The sequence below is a fragment of the Talpa europaea genome (assembly GCF_964194135.1).
Source record: "Talpa europaea genome assembly, chromosome: 6".
Classification (NCBI taxonomy): Eukaryota; Metazoa; Chordata; class Mammalia; order Eulipotyphla; family Talpidae; genus Talpa; species Talpa europaea.
Genome location: NC_140072.1, coordinates 26,666,493 through 26,688,279, shown reverse-complemented (window position 1 = coordinate 26,688,279; position 21,787 = coordinate 26,666,493). Strand labels below are relative to the sequence as shown.

The 21,787-nt window shown below is 38.0% G+C and overlaps 1 protein-coding gene across 1 annotated transcript in view; it reads right to left on the bottom strand.

Annotated features, from left to right (window-relative positions):
* CAMKMT (calmodulin-lysine N-methyltransferase) overlaps positions 1-21,787 on the bottom strand; it is a gene marked incomplete at its 3' end in the record, with an annotated part of 302,677 nt that overhangs the window by 29,459 nt on the left and 251,431 nt on the right. The window contains exons 6-7 of the mRNA XM_084234492.1: positions 20,767-20,830; positions 13,385-13,451 (exon numbers count right to left, since the gene is read on the bottom strand). Of these exons, the coding sequence (XP_084090618.1) occupies positions 13,385-13,451; positions 20,767-20,830 (131 nt within the window). The remainder of the gene's footprint in view (positions 1-13,384; positions 13,452-20,766; positions 20,831-21,787) is intronic.

The following is a 21,787-nucleotide window of genomic DNA, read 5'->3' as shown; positions in this document are numbered from 1 at the left end:
CAGTTACTTTCCCCTCTTAAAATATCCTCTCTTCACTCTACCTGCATCCCACTTCCCTGGATAGTATTTAATTTCCCTACTCCTTTATAGCAAAACTGTGAAAAAGTTGTTTTAACCCTTCAGTTTCTCCTGAAGGGTTAATGGGGGTTAATTCCTCCCCCATTCTCTGTTAAATATACTCTAGCCAGGGTTTCATCTCCATAGTTCCACCAAAAATGCTCTTGTCAAACTTACATTGCTAAGTTCAGGTCAATTCTTAGGACTTTAGCTTGCTTGACCTATCAATCTGGAGCTCTCCCATGAATTTCAAATTCATAAATTCAATTTTCTATTTTAATAATTCCACTTTTCACTTGGATATCTAACAGACACCCCAACTTTCTTATATCCAAAACAGAATTCCTCATCATCATTTCCCAGCTTCAATTCATTCAGTTTTTTCCAGTTGTTCCCACCCCAAATCTTGAATATATCTTTGAATCTCCTTTTTCCTTACCACCCCACATTGCACAAGCCAGGAAATGCAGTTCATTCTACCCACCCTGCTCTAATCTGTTATCTTCTCTCATAATTTTATAGTCTTTTAATTGGTCTCCTTGCTTCCACCCACTGTATAATCTCTGCTTACTGAGCAGCCAGAATGATCTTTTCAAAATGTTATTAAATCATGAGCCTTCCTATTTGCTACCTTGTAATGGTCATCTCTTCACTCAGAGTAAAAGCCAAAGTCTTTACAGTGACCTATAAAACCCTGTGCAATCCAGATACCACTCTGAACTCATTTCCTATTAATCTCTCCCTTGCTCTTTTTGCTCTAGCAACTGACATCCTTATGATTTCTTGAATATACCAGGCAGGCTTCTACCATAGGACCTTTATATTATCTACTTTGTGTAAATGATTTTCCTCCATATATCTCTATGGCTCATTCCCTCAACTCCTTCAAGTCTTTGCTCAAAAGTCTTACCATCTCAGGAAGGCCTACTTTCACCATTCTATTCATTTCCACTCCAGTATTCCTGAACCCTCTATCCTGTTCTTTATTTTTTCATAGTTATCTTTTAATGTGCTATATAACTAAGTTATTAATTTTATTTTCTTTGTCTCCAATAGAACATAGCATCATAAGGACAGAGATTTTTAAAAAAATCTATTTTTCCATTATGTATTTTCATTATATAGAATTTCATTATATATGAAACATAATAACTGCTTAAAACATTTACTATATGAATGGCCTGTGTATGAATGAAACTAGCATAGTGCCTGGCAAACAGAGGACACTCAAGAAATAAAGGTTCCTATATTAAGTTGTTCTCTGAATAGAATATGTAGATTGTCTAGATATTGAGGCCACTGAAGATGTTTTTTGAAAGTTTCTATTGTTAGCAAAGATATAGTAACAAGAATCTCACTTATCTTGCTTCGTGAAACAACCAAAAAAGATACAAAAGACATAAACCAATAGTTTCCAAAACACTGAAAACCAGCAACAAAGGACAGTGATCCTTGAGGAAGGTAGAAAAGTGAAGTGAGTCCTATAAACACCCCACCTCACAGCACAGGCAGGTGGACTGAGCTAGCGAGATAGACCTGAGAGTCTGAGGAAAACAAGGTTGTTTCAAGTACAGGGTACTAGCTAGGACTGGCACACAAAGAGACAGATCCAAGGATTGTCTCCTTGAGTATCCTGCAGAGTACTAATTGATACATGGATGTATATGATGATGTTAGGTAAAGAACCACATGAGGGGGTTGGAAGGGGCTACAGCTCACAGAGGGAGGGCCAGGAGGAATAGTGTCTGTTTCCACCAGCCAGATTAGAAAACTTCATAATGCACAGAGTACTGGGTAGAGTCCTCAGATAGGTTTTATCTCAGTGATGAAAAATAATTAGTCCCACAATACATATTACTCTAGTGCTGTCTAACAAATCTTAAAAGTAAGAACAAGTGGATCACATAATTCAAAAATAACTGTGTCAGGCCTCCTTGTTGGCCTAAGGGTTAAGTCTCAGGGCTATCACTGCTATGGCCTGAGTTTGATCTCTGCCCAGGGTACTAACACACATATGGGTCAGCAGAACTCTCCTGTCTCTCCCATTGCTCCCCTTAGCAGTGAATTTCAGTAAACTGGTCTGTTCTGCTCCCCATTCTGTCTCTGGTGAATCCTCTTACCCCCTGGACCTCTGGCCTATACACCAGCTCTTCTACGCAAAATAAAATAAAATTAAATTAAATTAAAAAAAGTAAAAGTAACTGTGTCTCAGAACAAAACCAAAAAATTTACAGGAATACAAAAATATTCAGAACTCAACGAGTTAAAATTTTAAATGTCTGATATACAATCAAAGATTATCAGGCATGCAAAGAATTGAAATAAAACAATCCATGATGAGGAGACAAATCAAAGAACTAAACCCAATTTAAACCTGACACAGATAGTACAATGAACAGATAAGGGAATTAAAATAATTATAATATGTAATATATAATAATTATAATATCCACTATAACTTAAAAAGTGGAGTAGTGAAGACATAAAGGTATTGTTAAAGTCCCAAATCAAACTTCTAAAAGTGAAACTATAATGTCTGAAAGGGAAAACACATTGGATGGGAGCTATAAATAGATCAGACATTGCAGAAGAAAAAAATTAATGAACTTGAAGGCAAAGCAATAGAAATTATCCAAAATTAAGTACAGGAAGAAAAATAATAGAAATGCTCACAAAGATTATTAGTAAGTAACCTGTGGGGCAAATTTGTTTTTATTTTTTATTTATTTATTTATTTATTTAAGGGACCCTTGCCTGCGGCCGGGGAACGAACCGGCGCTGCAGAGGCTGCAGGCAGCCTCGCAGCCCAGCTCTCAACCACTGTGCCACCAGGGGAGGCCCCAAATATGTTTTTAAAGATTTATTTATGTATACAAGAGCTGGGGTGTGGGTCAGAGGTGTGGGTTGAGGGGGGAGGAACGGGGAGGGTGGTGGTGTTGGGGGTGAGAGGATTCACCAGAAACAGAGTGGGGAGCAGAAGAGGTGGAGCTACTGAAATACACTGCTGAGGGGAGCAGCGGGCAGACAGGAGAGGTTTGCTGCGCCATGTGGGTCAGCGCCCTGGCTGGCTGAGGAATCAAACTTGTGCTGTAGCGGTTGGTAATAGCTTGATAGCACTGTCTTTAACCCTTGCACCACCAGGGAGGCTTGTGGGGAAAATTTAAACCATAATATATGTAATTTGAGTAAACTGGATATAAAGGAGGGGACAGAAAAATATTCGAAGAAATAATGGCTAAGCTTTTTCTAAATTTAATGATCATTAACCCATAAATCAAGAAATTTCAGCAAACTCCAAGCACAAGAAATAGATAAGTAAAGACATTTTCCAAAAGCAGTGATAAAGAGAATATCTGAAAAGCACCCAGAAAATAAGGGCACAGTATACACAAGTAACCATGCAAAGGATGGCAGTATATTTCTTGTGAGGAATACGCAAGTTGGAAGATGTGGACAAACATCTTTAAAGTAGTGAAAGAAAAGAGAATGTCAACCTAAGATTGTATAATCAGTTAAAATATATTTAATAAGAGAAAGATGAAATAGTTTTCATACATACAAAAGTAGAAAGATATAATCACCAGTAGATCCATACCATAAGAAATGTAAAGAAAGTTTTTTCAGACAGAAGAAAAATTATACCAATAAGGAAATATTGATCTATAAAATGGAATGATAAGAACTTTAACAATGTAGGTGACATTTAAGATTTTTTTTTATCACTTAGGTCTCTTTAAAACACAATTGACAAGTTAAACAAATGACACATATCATGGAGTTTATAACACATGCATAAGTAAAATATAGGACAATGATAGCATAAGGACTGGGGGGTGAGAAATGGGAGTCTATTGCTGTAGTTTTTATAGTATAGGTGAATTGGATATCATTTGAGGTCACACTGTGAAAAGCTAGATTAATACTCTAAAATCTAAAGCAAAGACTAAAATAACCACATAAAGAGTTACAGCTAAAAATTCAACAAATGAGATAAAATAGGATAATAAAAGACACACATTTAATCCAAAGGGAGGCAGAGAAAGATGAAAAGAGGAAGAAAAAATAAAGAGGAAACAAAACCAAAATGACAAACTTAAAGCTAACCATATCAATACTCGTACTAAATGAAATGGCCTAATTACCAATATGTTAGAACAAAGCTTATGTAGCTTACAATAAATATATTTGAAATGTAAACAAGTGGATTAAAAGAGAAAAGATGGAAAAAGACACACCAACCATCATGAGTCAAAGGAAAGTCAGCGTGGTCATATAAATATCAGATAGTAGATTTTAAAATAAATAATATTATTTGCCTAAGAAGGATCATTTTAAAATGTTAAATTCAAGAAGCAGACATAACAATTCTAAATGTTTATGCACTAAATAATGTAATTTCAAATACATGAAACAAAAATAGGTAGAACTGTAAGGAAATATACAAAACCAAACTTACAACCAGAGATTTCAGTGCTTCTTTCTCTCACTAATTAACTGAATAAGTAGACAGAAAATAGGAAAATTTATAGATGGTTTTAAAAACATTATTAACCAACTTGATCTGATTGATGTTTATAGACCACTCCACCCAACAATAGTAGAATACATATTCTTTTATTTTCAAACAGATAGGAAGCATCTACCAAGATATACCAATGTTGTGTCATAATTTGTTTCAATAAATTTAAAAGGATTCAAGTCATATAAAAAATTATGTCCCTCACACATACAATGGAATCAAATCAAAAATCAATGATAAATTAGGACTCAATGTTCTCTGAAAAAATCTCCAAATATATGAAAAATAAAAAAATACACAGATAATCTAGGGTCAAAAGAAGAAAAAAAAAAGAAATTGAGGGCCTCCCTGGTGGCGCAAAGGGTTAAGATGCAACCTATGAAGCTTCCGCAGCCTCTGCAGCACTAGTTAGATCCCCCAGCCAGCCAGGGAGCAACCCACATGGCGCAGCAGACCTCTCCTGTCTTGCCCGCTGCTCCCCTGAGCAGTGTACTTTGGTCAGTCTGCCTGTTCTGTTCCCCACTGTCTCTGATGAATCCTCTCACCCTCTGCACCTCTGGCCTGTACCCCAGCTCTTGTATGCATAAATAAATAAATCTTTAAAAAAAAGGAACTGAAAAGCATTTTGAAGTGAATGAAAATGAAAATACCACTAGTCAACATTTATGGGAATCTACTGAAGCAGTAACCAAGGAAGTTAATAGTACTAAATGCCTATATGAGGAGGGAAAAAAAGGTCTCAAGACAATAAATTCGGCCAAATAAAGAAGGAAAAGAAGAGTAAGTTAAAAGGCAAAAGATTTAAACAATCTGAAGAGAACTGGAGTACATTGAGAAGAGTAAATTAAACCCAATGTAGCCAGAAGAAAGGAAGAAAAGATTAGAATAGAAACAAATAAAATAAAAACAGAAAAACAATAGAGAAAAAGCAATAAAACCAAACACTGGTTATTTGAGATGGTCAATAAAATTGATAAGCCTCTAGTCAGACTAATTAGGAGAAAAAAAGAGATGGCATAAATCACTAATATCAAGAATGAGAGGTAGTAGTATAACAGAGTCTATAGATAGTAAGTTATTATATAACAGATTTTATAGATGTGAAAAGTTGTTACATATATATCCTTTATTAGTAGGCAACATGATCATTTTATATAAAATATCAGGAGGATATACAAAGTAGCACCTAAAACTAAAAATGAGTTTAGCAAGGTTGTGGTATATAAGACCAATATTCAAAAATAAGTTGTATTTTTTTATATAATTGACAAAATAATTTGAAATTGGAATTTCTGACTCCCTATAATTTATAATAACATAAAAATCATACCATTTACAACAGCATAAAAATACACAATAGGGACAATTCTGATGGAAGAGAAGAGAAGAAATAAATAAGACCTAAATAAATGGAGTTACTTCAGTGGACAAAGGATAGTATTTTCAATAAGTTGTGTTTTTTTTTTTTTTAAGATTTATTTATTTATTTACACAAGCACTGGGTACAGTCAGAATCGCGGGAGGGGGAGAGAATTCACCAGAGCCAGAGCAGGGAGCAGAACAGGCAGACAGACGAAGTACACTGCTGAGGGGAGCAGCGGGTGGCAGGAGAGGTCTGTGCGCCATGTGGGACCCTCACCCAGTGGCCGGGGATCCAACTGGCATTGCGGAGGCTGCAGAGGCTGCAGGAAGCTTTGCAACCCAGCGCTCAACCGCTGTGCCACCGGGGAGGCCCAATAAGTTGTGTTTTCAAACAAGTGGATGTCCATATTAAAAAAAAAACAAAAAACCTCAATCCATATGCCCCACCAGATTCAAAAATTAAGTGAAAATAGATGACAAATCTAAGTGTAAATTGTAAAACCTGTAGATGAAAATACAGGAGAGAATTTTGGCAATCTTGGATTAAATAAGGATTTCTTAGATAATGATGAATGATCCATAAAAGAACAAACTGGTAAATCATACTTCATTAAAGTTAAAAACTTCTGCATTTTAAGAGATACTTTGAGGGAAATCGAAAGACAAATCACAGTCTGGGGGAAAAAATATTTGCAAATCATATATTTGATAAAGAGGCTTATATCCAGAATGCATAAAGAACTCAGAGTGTGTCAATAATAAAAAGACAGGCGGGCCTCCCCAGTGGCGCAGCGGTTGAGCGCTGGGTTGCGAAGCTGCCCACGGCCTCTGCGGGGCCGGTTCGATCCCTGGCTGCTCCCCAGCCACCGGAGGAGGGTCCCACATGGTGCGCAGACCTCTCCTGCCGCCCACTGCTCCCCTCAGCAGTGTACTTCGGTCCTTCTGCCTGCTCTGCTCCCCGCTCTGGCTCTGGTGAGTTCTCTCACCCTCCCGCGCTTCTGACTGTACCCAGTGCATGTATAAACAAACAAATAAATAAGAAAAAAAAAAAAAACATGCCTCTAAAAAAAAAAAAAATTGTCTGGTTGTTAAAAAAAAAAAAGACAGGCAACCCAGTCAAAAAAAAATTGGGCAAAGGTTTTTGTTTTGTTTTTTTTTTTTTTTTTAAAGATTTATCCATTCCTGCATACAAGAGCTGGGGTATAGGCCAGATGTGCGGGGGCGGGGTGTATGTGTGTGAGAGGATTCACCAGAGAGAGCAAGGAACAGAACAGGCAGACTGACTGAAACACACTGCTGAGAGGAGCAGCGGGTGAAACAGGAGAGGTCTGCTGCGCCATGTGGGTTGCTCCCTGCCTGGCTGGGGATTGAATCCGTGCTGCAGAGACCGCAGACCGCTTCATAGTGCATTGTTCAACCCCTTGCGCCACCAGGGAGGCCCTGGGCAAAGCTTTTGAACAGATACTTCACCAAAGAAGCACATGAAATGATACCGAATATTGTAAGTCATTAGGGAAATTCAAGTTAAAACCCCAATGAGATAATACTACACACATATTAGAATGACTACAATTGAAAAGATTGACCATGTTCGGAAATGGCAAGGATATGGAAGAAATGGAACTCTCCAGCACCACCGATGGTGCTGTTTATCAGTTTCCTTAAAAGCTTAAATCTGTGATTCTATATGATCTTGCTGTTCCATTCCTAGGCATTCACCCTAGAGAAGTGAAAGCATATATCCATGCAGAACAGCCAACCATAAACGTTCATTGCAGACATTTATTTGTAATAAGGCCAAACTAGCAACAACCGAAAAGTTCATCAATGGTAAACTGGCAAATTTGTATGTTATTATAGAAGAGAAAATCTTAATTTTTATTTTGCTGCAGTCTAAGAGGGCATTTAATACAAGGAAGGTCTCCAAATTTTTTTTATCCGGCTCATCTTAATATAAGGAGAACTTTCTCTGAAACTAGATAACATTCCTGTGGGAGTTAGTTTCCTCAGTGCCAAACACTAAACAGTAGGGGTATGAATCCTTCTATAAACTTGTCAAGCAAATAAAAAGTGATAGCATAAAAGTTCACATAATAATTTCATCTTTCCATATCCAAGACAGCAACAAAAGGGATCGGGACTGTGGCTTCTCTAGAATTCCCAGTCAGGCTCAAGGTATTTGGTACCATAATTCTAGCAACACTCACTAATAGGGATTTTTTATCAGAAAATTTCTTAAAGAGAAACTTTTGGCATCCTTAACTTACCACAGTTACCTTCTACTAACCTTCCTCTTCAACATGACAAAGGCCAGATAAATGCCTGCTCACATCAGTTTGTCTATAGACACCGCGTGTGCAAGCCTGAGAAGAAGCCTCTCCTGAAAATGAAAGTCATTTCTCTGATACATAAATTAAGCCTGAATTTTTTTCTACTAAAACTTACTAGGTTCCATAAGCCATATGAATTCACATTTTTCAAAATGTGCTCTAGATACAGATCTTAAAACCGTTTCTATAACAGGAATAGAGGACTCGTTCCTCTAGAGAATACAAAACCATGAGGCAGAATCCATGCCTTCAACCCATGCTTGAATGTGAACATCCATGAAGGCATGGACTTTCTCAGCCGTGTTCATTACTACATCTCCAGTACTTAGAACAGCAGTTGACAGACAGAAGGTGATTAAAATATTTGTGAAGAAATGCATGAACCAATGAACATAAAAACAAAAACGACATGCTTTGAACAATAAGAAAATATGCTGTGTTTACCTGTAGGACTATTTTAAACCAACAGCAGTTAAAAGACAGAAAAGATTAGGACCAACTGAAATCAGGGAGAAGGTAGGAGGAAATGGTAGTTAAAGCATCTTAGAAGGCCCTAGATGGCTAAGGAAGGCAGGATCATGACTGTCCACAGACCAGAGACGGGGAGGCTTTCTTGGATTAGGAAAAGAATGAAGAGGCTTGGTGGAACAAAGGAGAAGGCGTATGCTAGGGGGAGTAGAAAATTAAATTGAAATGAGGAGAATGAGGAAAGTGAGGCTGACTACAGAGGGATGGAAAAATCAAAAATTGTGTTCCACTTGGGTGGGATTTATATTTTTCACATACCCATTTTAGCTTCCAAAGTGAGTCTCAGAGGGGCCTCCTTGGTGGTAAGGGATTAAGTCTCAGCACTATGAAGCTATGGGCTGCCACTGCAGCAGGAGTTCGATCCCTGGCCAGGGAGCTACCCACATGGCACAGCAGACCTCTCCTGACTCATCTGCTGCTCCCCTCAGCAGTGTATTTCAGTCAGTCTGCCTGTTCTGTTCTCCACTCTGTCTCTGGTGAATCCTCTCACCCCCCATACCTCTGGCCTACTCCCCAGCTCTCGTATGCATACACAAATAAAATCAATCTTTCTTTCTTTCTTTTTTTTTTTTAGAGGCATGTTTTATTTATTTATTTATTTGTTTGTTTTGTTTATACATGCACTGGGTACAGTCAGAAGCGCGGGAGGGTGAGAGAATTCACCAGAGCCAGAGCGGGGAGCAGAGCAGGCAGAAGGACCGAAGTACACTGCTGAGGGGAGCAGCGGGCCGCAAACCGGCTCCGCAGAGGCTGCCGGCAGCTTCGCAACCCAGTGCTCAACCGCTGCGCCACCAGCGAGGCCCTAAAATCAATCTTTCTCAAAGAAAACATAAATTTTAATTTTTTAAGACAAAAATTTGAAAAAGCAGTAGAGCAATGGGGCCAATTTCTAATTCTGGGGCCCACATAAAGGTAAAATTTGGGCGGCAAGAAAGTCTTAAAAGTTCTAAGTTCCATCATTTATTAAAATTAATGGTTTATCAAAGAATAAAAAAAGGCACAGGCTTAAATTCACTAGCAATTTTCACACAAAGATAAACCCTTTTCTTAAGTAGAAACTCACTTTTAATATCACAGCAGGGTATATTTAATAGATTTTTTTTAAACATTGTAACTGTTAACTAATATTAACCAGAGAATGACGCTATTCGCTAATTCTGGAACACCTAGAAATATGAAGACGTCAAAAGCTCCAAATGGCTCTTTATTAGACAGTCACAAATTTGAAGACAGCTTCAGATAAACCTAACAATTGAGATGCTGTAAATATCCTTGCTCTTTCACCAATTTCAAGCTATATTTAGTAGCATTATTTCCTTTGTTCAAAAGTTATTCTCTGTAACTACATGTTTATATTCTCAAAGGCAGAATACCTTGGACATAGTTAAATAAATGAATGGCTACCTGGATGAACAAATGAATGAATCATCAAATGATTGTATTAAAATATTTGAGATCTAAGGACAACACGCTTCATGTATGCAGACCTAGATCTACCTGGGCCAGGGTTAAAGCTTCTGGGCTTTTATAACATGTTTTCATATTTAGCAACAGACTGGGATTAAAATGAAGTAGAGGGAATAAGAATGTCTGAAAGGGGGGCCTCCCTGGTGGTGCAGTGGTTGAGCGCTGGGTTGCAAAGCTGCCCACAGCCTCTGCAGCACTGGTTCGATCCCTGGCTGCTCCCCGGCCACCGGAGGAGGGTCCCACATGGCACGCAGACCTCCCCTGCTGCCCGCTGCTCCCCTCAGCAGTGTACTTTGGTCCTTCTGCCTCTTCTGCTCCCCGCTCTGGCTCTGGTGAATTCTCTCACCCTCCCGCGCTTCTGACTATACCCAGTGCTTGTATAAATAAATAAAAATAAATCTTAATAAAAAATAAAAGAATGTCTGAAAGGGGAGAACATTCTTGTAGGCAAGGGAGGTGGTGTTGATGAGAGCAGAGATGCGTGTACTGTGAAGCTGATGAAGTTTAAGTGTAGGGGTCTCTCATTTGCAGAGGCTGCTTCTGGGGGCCACAAGGAGCCCAGTGTGGTATTTGCAAAGTCATGTGCCTCTTTAAAATTCGCCAAAGTGAGGTATAATTGAATCCACCCTCCTAAAGAGAGTTCTCAAAATAAGTTCAGGCCTCACACACAGCCTGGGTCTGCCCTGTCCGGAGGCAGGGGGAGGATGGTAGCAGAAGGAATACTGATAGTTACTGAGAACATTGTCACAGCAGTGGGCCTGGAAGCTTGGGCACCAGTCAAATTTCTGGGTGTCTTCTGGTTCCTTTTAAAAAAAAACCACAATTTCCTAGGCTCACAGTTTTCATATCATGATTTTCCTTTCTGCTTTTACATCTTCTTTGCAAATGAAGTCACAGGAGACATTCAGCTGTTACAAACTTCATGTCAAGCCTTGAAGTGCTTTTTAATAGCAGAAATATTTGGCTCACGTGTGGGCTTTGTAGCTATGGTAAATACCTCTTAGTTATCTGTCGCTACTGTTATTCCACACCTCCAATTTGGAGGAGAAATTCTGCATATGCATTGAGGCACCAAAAAGCATATTAAACTATATCTTAGCCGTTTTGTGAATGGCTTCCTTTTATTTCTTCCTAAATGGAGCTAATGCTTTCATCATATTGTACTCGTTGGGGGAGGGAGGCAGGTGAGGCTGGGAGGCAGTAGATAGAGGGGAATGCTTACTATTACATCATCAGTTGGTAGCTTCCTCTTAGCTTCTTGAAGGTTAAGTGGTCATGCAAGCGCCTTAATGTGAGATCAAGGCATTTCAAGGACTGACTGATCCACCTGTTTTCTGGCAAAGTGCTTTCACAGATTTTGGACAAAATACTTATGGTGAATAAAAGGAAGAAACTGACCACAATAAATACAAGATAAAGATGGAAAAAAAACCCTCATTTCAGAGGTTCCGATGACTTCTAACATATAGCCACATTTATTGAAGAGATGTTTTGAGGAGCTGGGCCATTACATCAGAACAATGTATTTCAAAATAACATTTTTGAGAACCAAGAGAAATAAAGGCAACGTACTAAAGAATATGGATAAGCCCTGCATCGAACAGTGATTATTTTCTTCTTTATGTAACTTAATTATTTCATGAAGAGATAGAAAATATTATTGTACTCCATAAGTTAAACACTTGACATTTTTATTCCTGAAAATGCAACATTTTAAGAGCCTAGATATGTTTATTAATTAGTGATTATTAACACCCAGTAAACAACATTATGTCTTGTAAAAACACAATCTCTCTTCACAGCATGATGCTGAAATCTATTATTTCCCGATTCCATATGCTGAAATACACTCAAATGGTCACAAATGACCTTAAGCATTAAATAAATGTAAATGAGGACAACATAGAAAATGTGCTTTTGATTGATAACTAAAAGACCAGGTTGAAAATCACGTCCCAAAATGAAGTCCTCCCCATAGGAGTATGGCTGTCTGCACCGTGGAGGGAAGGCTGTCCTAGAAGAGCACATAGGTAAGAGGAGATTGTGCTTTCACCAGACCTGCGAGAGGTATTTCGGGGAAACAGAACTGGTTTGTTCACTTATGTGAGAAACACAGAGCACACTGCCCCCTGTGCCATTAGCCTGGCTGAACACTAACGCAGGATTTAGAGACACTTCATTACATTCTCCAACTAATACAGGAGAAAGAAAATTATTGCACTTCTATAGTCTCACCCCAAATATATCAACCACTTTAGTTTTTAAGCATGTTGCTGTTCCTTCATCTTCCCTTCCCCCCCCAACCTCAAACTGAGCAGCTGGGGTGGGAAGGCATCAACATAGAGAAAATCAAAATGTTAATGGACAGATTTACAGCAATAAATAATTAATTAAAGCTTAGATTGCTCTTCTTATTATATTTGTGATCAAGCCTATAAAGGAAAAAATGCACAAACACAAACATTTCATGTGAAAACTCATGATTACTCACCCCTTTAGGTCCCACCAATAGGGCAGAAATAAAATGTAACATCATGGAAAACACCATTGTTTTGGTTAAGTTTGGCTTCCCCTAGTCTGGATAAGAATTAACAGATTCTAAAAGGAAATGGATACCTAGACTATTTCAAAGTCATGGAAAAACATGGGATTTCTCAATCTTGGCAGTGACATTTTGGGTGAGATACTTCTTTGTTTTGGGGGGGCTGTTTTGTGCACAACAGGATGTTTAGCATCATCCATGGCCTCTACTCACTAAATGCCAGCAGTAATCCCTCCCCCCCCATATCATGACAATAAAAAATGTCCCTTGGGGCAAAATTTCTTCCAGGTTGAAAAACAGTGGCAACAGGCCTTCATAAGACAGTCCCAGGCTGGGCTTCTCCCAACCTCATACTGCACACTCTCAACACTTAAATCATCCCCAACCCAGTGAGAATGCCTGGCCGCCTCATTATGGGTTCTTGTGAGCATTAAATATGATACTTTTAAAGTGTTTAGAATAATGCCTGATACATGAGAAGTACTCAAAGAATGTTAGCTATTATTACTTTTAATAATCACCCATCATGTCAAGAAAAGCAGTTTCAGCCAGACAGCTTTAACTAGAAAGATATCTTACCTGCTTGATATTTTCGGAGTCTTAAACACACCGGCCTTCTGATTCCTTGTGATGATGTCTCTCACATCTATAGGTCATGTTTAAGAAAGTTTCTGTAATGATTGTCAACTGCCCCCTGCCCCCCCAAAAAGGCCCACAGAGATCATCTTATCATCAATGGAATCAGCACTGTGGAAAAAGCTGTAGGGTGTAAAACAGGATGAGAAGAATCTAGCCCTGACTCTACCACCCAAAGCTGAATTTCTTGATACACAGACAGCTCTTTTAATTCGGGGGGGAGAGGGGGGCCTGCAGTTTTGCCACAGGTGAAATGTATGTTCAGGGGACATCCTGGCAAGGCCCTGGTTAATGGATGCTGATGAAGAGTAAGAGCACCTCTACTTAAGAGTTGAAAGCCCCAAGGCCTGCCTCTCCGCATGGGAGGGCAATGGCGGTCTACTGAGACTTTCCAAGTTGAAGTATTCCAATCTCCTAATGCTACTAGGGAGCGTGGGGATGAGCAGCAGGGAAAGACTTGGCAGAAAGCGAGATGAGAAAGATGGAGAAGAGCTTGGAGAAAACTTAAGAGGAAAAGACAAAGTCAATCTACGGAAAGGCCCCTTGAAGAACTGTCCTTACAGACTCATACTTTGGCCTTTGGCATGTAAAGACTTGCACAAAAGAGCCATATTTATCGGAGGGCTGTTCTGAGTAGTTGGGTCATTACATCACACACCTCCATCTTTACAAGGGGTCAAGTCATGTCAGGTTTCAGCTCCAGGAACAGCTAGACCTCAGATCAACTAGCTTTGTTTCAGTTTCTGGACACTATAAATCTTACAACTGTCCCTCTTTATCTTTTTGCTCTGGCCCCTGTGCTACTCACACACGAATGCGTCACCTCCATCCAACAACCTGTGCCATATATTTTCAGTACTAACCTCTATTCCTGGCCTCATCAGATTTTCCTGGCTTTTAAATTTTCAATTGCCCTCACGTTTTCATTTATTTTATATGTTATATTCTTTATGTCACCATAAGAAGCCTCAAAATCCCTCTTTTGGAATAAGGCAGGCTTAAATACACAAGCAATAAAATAATTCCTGTGAAGGTTGCAAGCTGAACTAAATTGGGCCCATGGGGAGGACACCAAGCAGACAAGCGATGTTCCCCTATTGCTCAGAAAAACAGATTTCCTGAATGCTCAAAACAAGCATTGGCCAAGATCTCCCTGCAAGAACAGAGCCACAGGACTTTTTAACCCAAATCTCTGCTTGAAACACCAGGCACACCCATTTCTCCTCAGAGTGAATAAGCAGGTACTGTGATAGCTTTCTTCCCCCAGGAGTGGGTAGGAAAAATCAATTAGGTCTCCTAATGAAGGGCTTTGTTGAGGTTTACAAAAGTGCTATAATGCAGACTTTTTTTTTCTGGGTGAACTTTCCTGTATGCAAATTAAATACCGTTAAATTACATTCATTAAAAAAATAAAAGAGACTAATTTGCCTACTTGTTTTGATTAACTAAAATGACACATCGGCCTACAGTTCTGTCTATTTCAGGAAGAAAGTATTTCAGGAAAGTCTTCTAAATGGAATGAATGTCTTGTAGGAAAGGACAGCTGACATCTTTATTCTGAGAAGAACAAAATTAGTAAAGAGTCAACTGACAACTGTTTTTGATTAAGCTCCCCCACACTCTGGCCACACCCGGCTCAGCGTTTCCATGACACCCAACCGCATGCCATAATGGACTCGGTACACCTGTAGCGTCGTATGAGTACATGACTAATCTATCAAGCAAAACATATTATTTTGTTAGTGGAGGTAATACTTTTTATAAAATAGTCACAGGGAAGTTAAATTATATAACTCAGAAAACCTATTAATAATTTTTAGTAAACATCTTAACACTATATACTTTTATACAATTTATAAACCTGTGACTCCAGGTGGTCAGGCTGAAGCAAGCATATGTATTTATATTCTAGAAGCAATTTTTTTTAATGAAAAAATTCACAGTAGTATTTAGGCTGCTTTATTTTTAGAACTGGGAAGGGAATATATTTTGTGGTTTAGGAGGTCTTTTTTATATTAAAAAAAGTACTAAGAGGAAAAATGGCAATAGTGTATTAAAATATTTACTGTAAGAGATATATTCTGATATTCTGTTCCCCACCCTTTATTTTAGATCAGATTTCGAGGTAGTTCCTCTAGTTGGCACTGTGTCCAATAATAGATTTTATCATTCTTCTGTGTTACCTCAGGGTAATAAAGGAAATGCAATCAAATCAAGTCAATATGTTCAGGAATGAACCAAATCATGTTCTCTGTACTACACCCACCTTTTGGAAGGCTTCAGAGGGAGGTGATTTCTGATTAAATGGACACAGAACAATCACCTCCAAACCCCTTGTCCAGTTAACGAGACTTCCAGAACTGTAGGATTCGTGTTTGTGGCTAAAAGAAAACAAGATTCTTCAGGTTTTCTTCTCAAAGTATAGTTAAGGAGTTGGGCTACATTTTAATTTTCTTTCAGTAGATTTCTACTCCTTAAATATACTTTTTGTATAATAATAAATTGTTTTAATTGTATGATATACATAATAGTAATGTATATATAATTTGTTTTAAATAGTAGCCTCCTCCTGCAATTAGTAATTGTTCTACTTCTCAGGAGTTGCATATACATTTGGCATTTATGTAAGAAAATAATTTAAAAATATTAAGACTGTGATTCACAAAGAATTAGTCTCTTGGTTTACATCACCTTTATTTTCAGTGAAGCATCAAAAGTAAGGGTAGATGAGATTATAATGTAAATCCTTGATCTCTAAAGTTTATAAAAAATGCTTGATGTGGCAATATTTGCAAATTTAAAGGCTGCAAATATTCCTAAATGCACTTATCATTGACTGGTGATATCACAGAGGTGCTCTGAACTCTGCTGGCAATGTCAACTGTTATGTTTATGGACAAGAGACCTTTTCTTCCAGAGGGTGCTGTAGAAACTCACCAAATCATTCCAATTTTTGGTGAAGCAGAATGATTTTATGGGGAAAAAATATAAACTTCCAAGTCAAGTGAACCTGACTTCTCATGCTGGTTCTTATACTTTGTGGTTGTATAAATGTAGTGAATTAACCTCTCTGTGTTCCATCTTAAAATAGGAATAAGAATTCCTCCTTCATAGGCTTAATGGAGTATCAGATATGATAAACCTGGCACATAGTAGGTGCCTAATTTCTATGAATTTATTATCTTTCTTCAATAATTCATGTAAAAGCTTTGTAGAAATGAAGAGGCTGGTGATAGTAACTAAAGTATGGTTTCACAATTGAACTTCAGTTTCTTTCCCTACTGCTCAGGACTAATGATGTGAACATTTATATTGTGGAATTTAAATAACTGAAAGGAATCAAAGAACTTCTGCCCTTTAGATTTTCAGTGTCTTTCACATGCATAAATGTGCTTGAGCCAAGGCATGGTCTGTGTCCCTCTAGGACAAGGACTTGATCTGTCTTGTCCACTGCTGTATTTTTAGAAGCTGCACACGATGCAATTAATATTGGTCAAATTAATTTTAATTGATTAGGTTAGTTAATTAATTAAAATTAAAATCCCAAAACTATTTGCTGAGCTTCTACCCAAATGTGAGGCAGATAGAGTCCATTCAAAACTCATCTAGTAAGGAGAAGTACAACTGGCACTGATATTGGAGGAAGGGGCCTGGACGCAAGGCCCTGACATTTCCAAAGTCACAACCATCCACAGTACCATCTACACAGTTCAGATGAAACTTAATTTCTTATTTATTCAATTAAAGGATATTATTAAATAAAAATAATGTTAAGCCAGGTGTAGCACCTTTAAAATGTAGGGGAGATACACCAATTTCTAGAGAATCCTAAGCTCATGATCATGATCTAGACTGTGTATAATGTGAAGATAAGATGTCTGGGTCTGGAGCATGAGCAATGGATCACCAAGCATTGCCATATTCTGCAAATAACTTGATATTTACTAAGGATGGGTCAAGGCAGGGCACTTGTGTTGGGCAAATTCATGAGTATACCAGAGACGGCTAGCATGGTACTTTTGGTACACTTTGTACCAAAGTATGATCTTGCATTTTAGTATACTTTTTTATTCATTATGATTTGGAAGAGGCATCAATAATAACTCGCTTGGTATACCATTCCTTGCCCCTAGTCTTATGTTATCACCATCACCAGCTACAAACTTTACTGAATAATTATTATATCTGGGCACTTGGAGATTTTTTCCTTTATTACACAAAGGGGCAGTGCCAAAGAAAAGGGAACAACTATTTTAAGATAAATTTAAGGAACTGGATGAACCAAATGATACCATTTTCAATTTATCCTTTGTTCTCTTTGGCTACAAATAAAATGGCATCAGTAGGGAGTGGCAGCTTGCAGGCAGGGGAGCTGTGAGTTGGACCAAGCAATGGACCAACAAGAACCTCAGGGACATCCACTCTCGAGTCTAAGGAAATATTTAGCTCTTACAATATTCACTTATACTTCAGGTCTTAATCTATTTTCAGATCTCTCTGCTTAATAAATCTCAAATCAACATCTAGTTTTCCAGGGTCAAGATAAGAGCTCTAAAAGACATAGCCAATCCATTTGATACATTTTAGGGATATAATAAATACTTGACCTGATTGATTTACTTCTATGATACAAAGATTCAGGACTTATCCATTCATCATCTCACATGTTTGAAAAAATAGAAATAATGGAAGACAAAAAGGAAATATCAGGAAATGCTACCTTTTTAAAAAAAAGGTAAAATTCAGAATTTTAGAAGCTAAGATAATAGGACATATCTCAGTTGGATTCATTAAATTCAGATGCCGAGAACAACAAAAATAATTTTTTAAATGATGAGAATAATGTACAGGGCAATACTCAGATGTGATGCGCAATTGCCAGGTCAATTTTCAATTACATTTCACTGATGTATTCATTTGTTTCTTAATGTGCTCATCTTGCCCATTAAGAATAATTAGCAGCTTTGCTTAGAGATTTTCTGGCTTCTGGCAATGTTTCTCCCCCCTCTTTTTGTTGACATCCACTTTTACTTTTTAGAAAGTAATTTTTGGATAATATCCTACAACTGCTATATAATTTAGGCTTCCTAAAATTTTAAAGGAAAGATGTAAACAGTAATTTTAAATGAGTTTGTTTCAATCTATATGCATCAACAGTATGTGATTCAGTGAATTAGTTATTCTTACAGGAAGTGGGCACACAAATAGAAAAAATTTCATTCATAGTAACTTCACTCAGTAAAACAGATTATGATGAATGCCAGTTGTGAGCTCTGTTAGCAAATCAAGAATAACAGTAGCATTGAAAGCAGAAAAAAACGCATCTCCAATTTTGAAGGCTTTCTGCATGTCTCTCAATTTTAAAAAATCAGATTATTTACAACAGAAAAAAAAAAAGGCATACAACCATAGAACACTACATGATAAAAACTGGACTCCATCAGGAAAGTCCTAAAGGATGAAATAAAACACACTACCAGTTTTGGTCTGCATCCTGAAAGGACCTACTTTATCTACATTGTAAAGTTCTTCCCCCCCTGCCCTTTGGCACCCCGCTATATTAAACCCATTGTAAAACCCAGCACAATAAAGCACTCTCAGGGCTGAGCTTCTGAGGACCAAATGTTAAAAATCCATTTTCTTGGGAGGGGGCTGTACCAATCATTTCTTTGAAAGGCCGGCAGAGTGAATACAGAATCTGAGATTTCCTCTCTGATTTCAAGAGCTGGCATGGCGTCTTTGCTCTGAAGGTGCGTTAATTAATGACATTAGCATCGCTTCCCTTCTTTGGAAGCTCTGTAGTTTAGCTCAATAATAATTTCAGGACAATTAAATTTACATACTGACTACAGATGCTTCCCATAGTTTGATAAAAGTTCTAATTGGTTTCTGACATGATTAAATAAGACACCTGCTGACTTGAGAAAAACCTCAGATTGCTGAGCCCAATCTGAAAGTTTCTGTGACTAAAATGACCTTCTCTTATCCAATAATCCTGCTTTTACCGCCCCCCCCCCCAAGAAAACATCCGCTGGGGCTGAGCCAGCATACCTGACTTCCTCTTGTTCTGTGTTCGCTGACATGTGGAGGAGGAGCACAGTGAAATGATACAGTGCACAGAATAACTCAGAATAAAGCAGAGTGAATGAAACAACATCAGGAATATTTTGAGAAACTTGCGACAGTCTCAAAATCATGATTAAAATCCTGCATTTTAAAAAAGGAAGCACCTTTTGTGATCTCTTTCCCTTGTGTGAAAGGCCAAGACTGTGATTGGCTGTTTTTCCTTTCTGAATTTTTTTTTTTTAAGTCTGCCAGGCAATTAGCTGGGTGGGGCTCTGTAGAGCACACAAGTGCTGCTGAACATTATTAGCTGTGCTTCTTGTACCTCTTTTCTCCTGTTTGAGCAGCCTGATGGAGCTGCTGCAAATTTTATTTTCAAAAAATTTCATGACAGAAGATCAAAACCAGGCTTTAAGTAAGATGCCACATAAAAGCAAAACTGCTATGGCATTTTGGAGGTCTAAAATTCAAGTAAGTGAATTGCCTCCTTCATAATGCAAATGTAAGGCTCACCAAAAAATCCAAAGCAAATATATCGTCCATATTTCCTCTCAATTTCTAACGGCTGTTAACTGCCCCTGAACAAATCAGCTCGATTGCTAAAGTAGCCACAAATTATGCTTGCTTTCTTAGTTAAAGTACAGTTCAATTTTCATGAACTCTGTGTACATATTAGTAAAGCATAATCTAATATAATGGGGTTTGAACTGTAATAGCATAGCAGCAAAAAAAAAAAAAGAAGAGATAGCTTTTATAATCTTAAATAAAAGGAAATAATGAAAAACTGATAACTGTTTCCAGTGGAGGGTTACAGACTCATCAGCAATTAGAGTAGGTAAAGTCTTACTCCATAGGCACATCAATCGCACGAGAGGTAATAATGATCATGAAACTGGAAGTTCATTTTTGCAAGTAATACCCAATATCACAAATATTAAATAATTTATTTCAGACCGGAAAATTTCAATGGAAATAAAACAAGCATGTTTGAAAATGATTATGAAACCCATCTTTTTGCCTCGAGTGGTTCACAAATCATAGCTTTCTTTAATGAGAATTGACTATAAAAATCTATCAAAATAAAAAACATTTAGTCGTGCCCAATGAATTGCATATATTTCTACTTTTTCTTAATTACTGATCATGTGTGTGGGGAGAACTCTTTTTTAATACCCCATGCTGTCTTTCTTTATATCAATTGTTACTCAGCCGGCAAAAGGGAATGAACACAACAAACCCGTTTTCTATCTGAATAAGGATACTTCTGATGGCCTTTTCATTCCCATCAGTTAACAGAACTTCTTTGACATCTGCAGAAATAGCAACCTGAAAAAAAAAAAAAAAAAAAGGGAGCACAGCAAACAATGAGCAAATATGCTTGTCTGTGTGGAAGTGAAGACAGGAGTGACAAGCCTTCAGTATCATGCTTCCTCACCTATTTCTCTGTAACAATCTTCAATCTTTTTTCATTTTATGTCTGCATTATTTTAATCATTCAATCAAATCAGTCAATACTTTTATCATTCCATTTGCGGGAGCCTCTATCTTGCTATCATTCTGTTCGGTAATTGCATTGTGACAGCGGATGATGGTATTCTGAGAGGCTTTCATTTGTGGGCTTCTGTTTATCTAGTAGAGCCATCATACAAGGCTGTCACTCTGCCTTTCAGCTTGCTTCTGTCTGACTGCCTGATGCCCTTCATATAACTTTGCATTGCAGGCAGATGGCTTTGTGAGGGTAATTTTTTTGTGAGCTTTGACATGCTCGCACATTGGGCTGTAACCTCGACACATTGTGTAAGAGCGACAGGTTTGTCAAATGCCAATCAGTGTAACAATATGCTTTTATTTGTAGAGACATAAAAACTTGTCTAATGCACTGTGCTGCTACATAATATCTCCTGAATACATGACTCAGAACCCGGAGAATGGGGAACAACGTTCCTGAATGGCCAATCTAATTCAAAAGAATCTAATTACTGAGCGCTCTGGATCATGTTTGTTGGTGTAATAATGCAGGCAAAACATTAGCAGCTATATCATGGTGCTCCAACTGTGATTCGCCGGGCTATTCCTGTATCTTAGCAAATGGGACTATAATCTGAAAAAAAAAAAAAAAATGCTTTCGCTATGGCAAAGAAAGACTGCGCGAGGCCTGGAATGTCACAACAAGCGATATTGACTACACTGAGGTAAAATGTTTCTGCTCATCGAGGCAACCATAAAATCAATATGATCCGAAAGTAAGTCAATCTAGAAGGTCTCTCAAGACCCGGCAGCTTG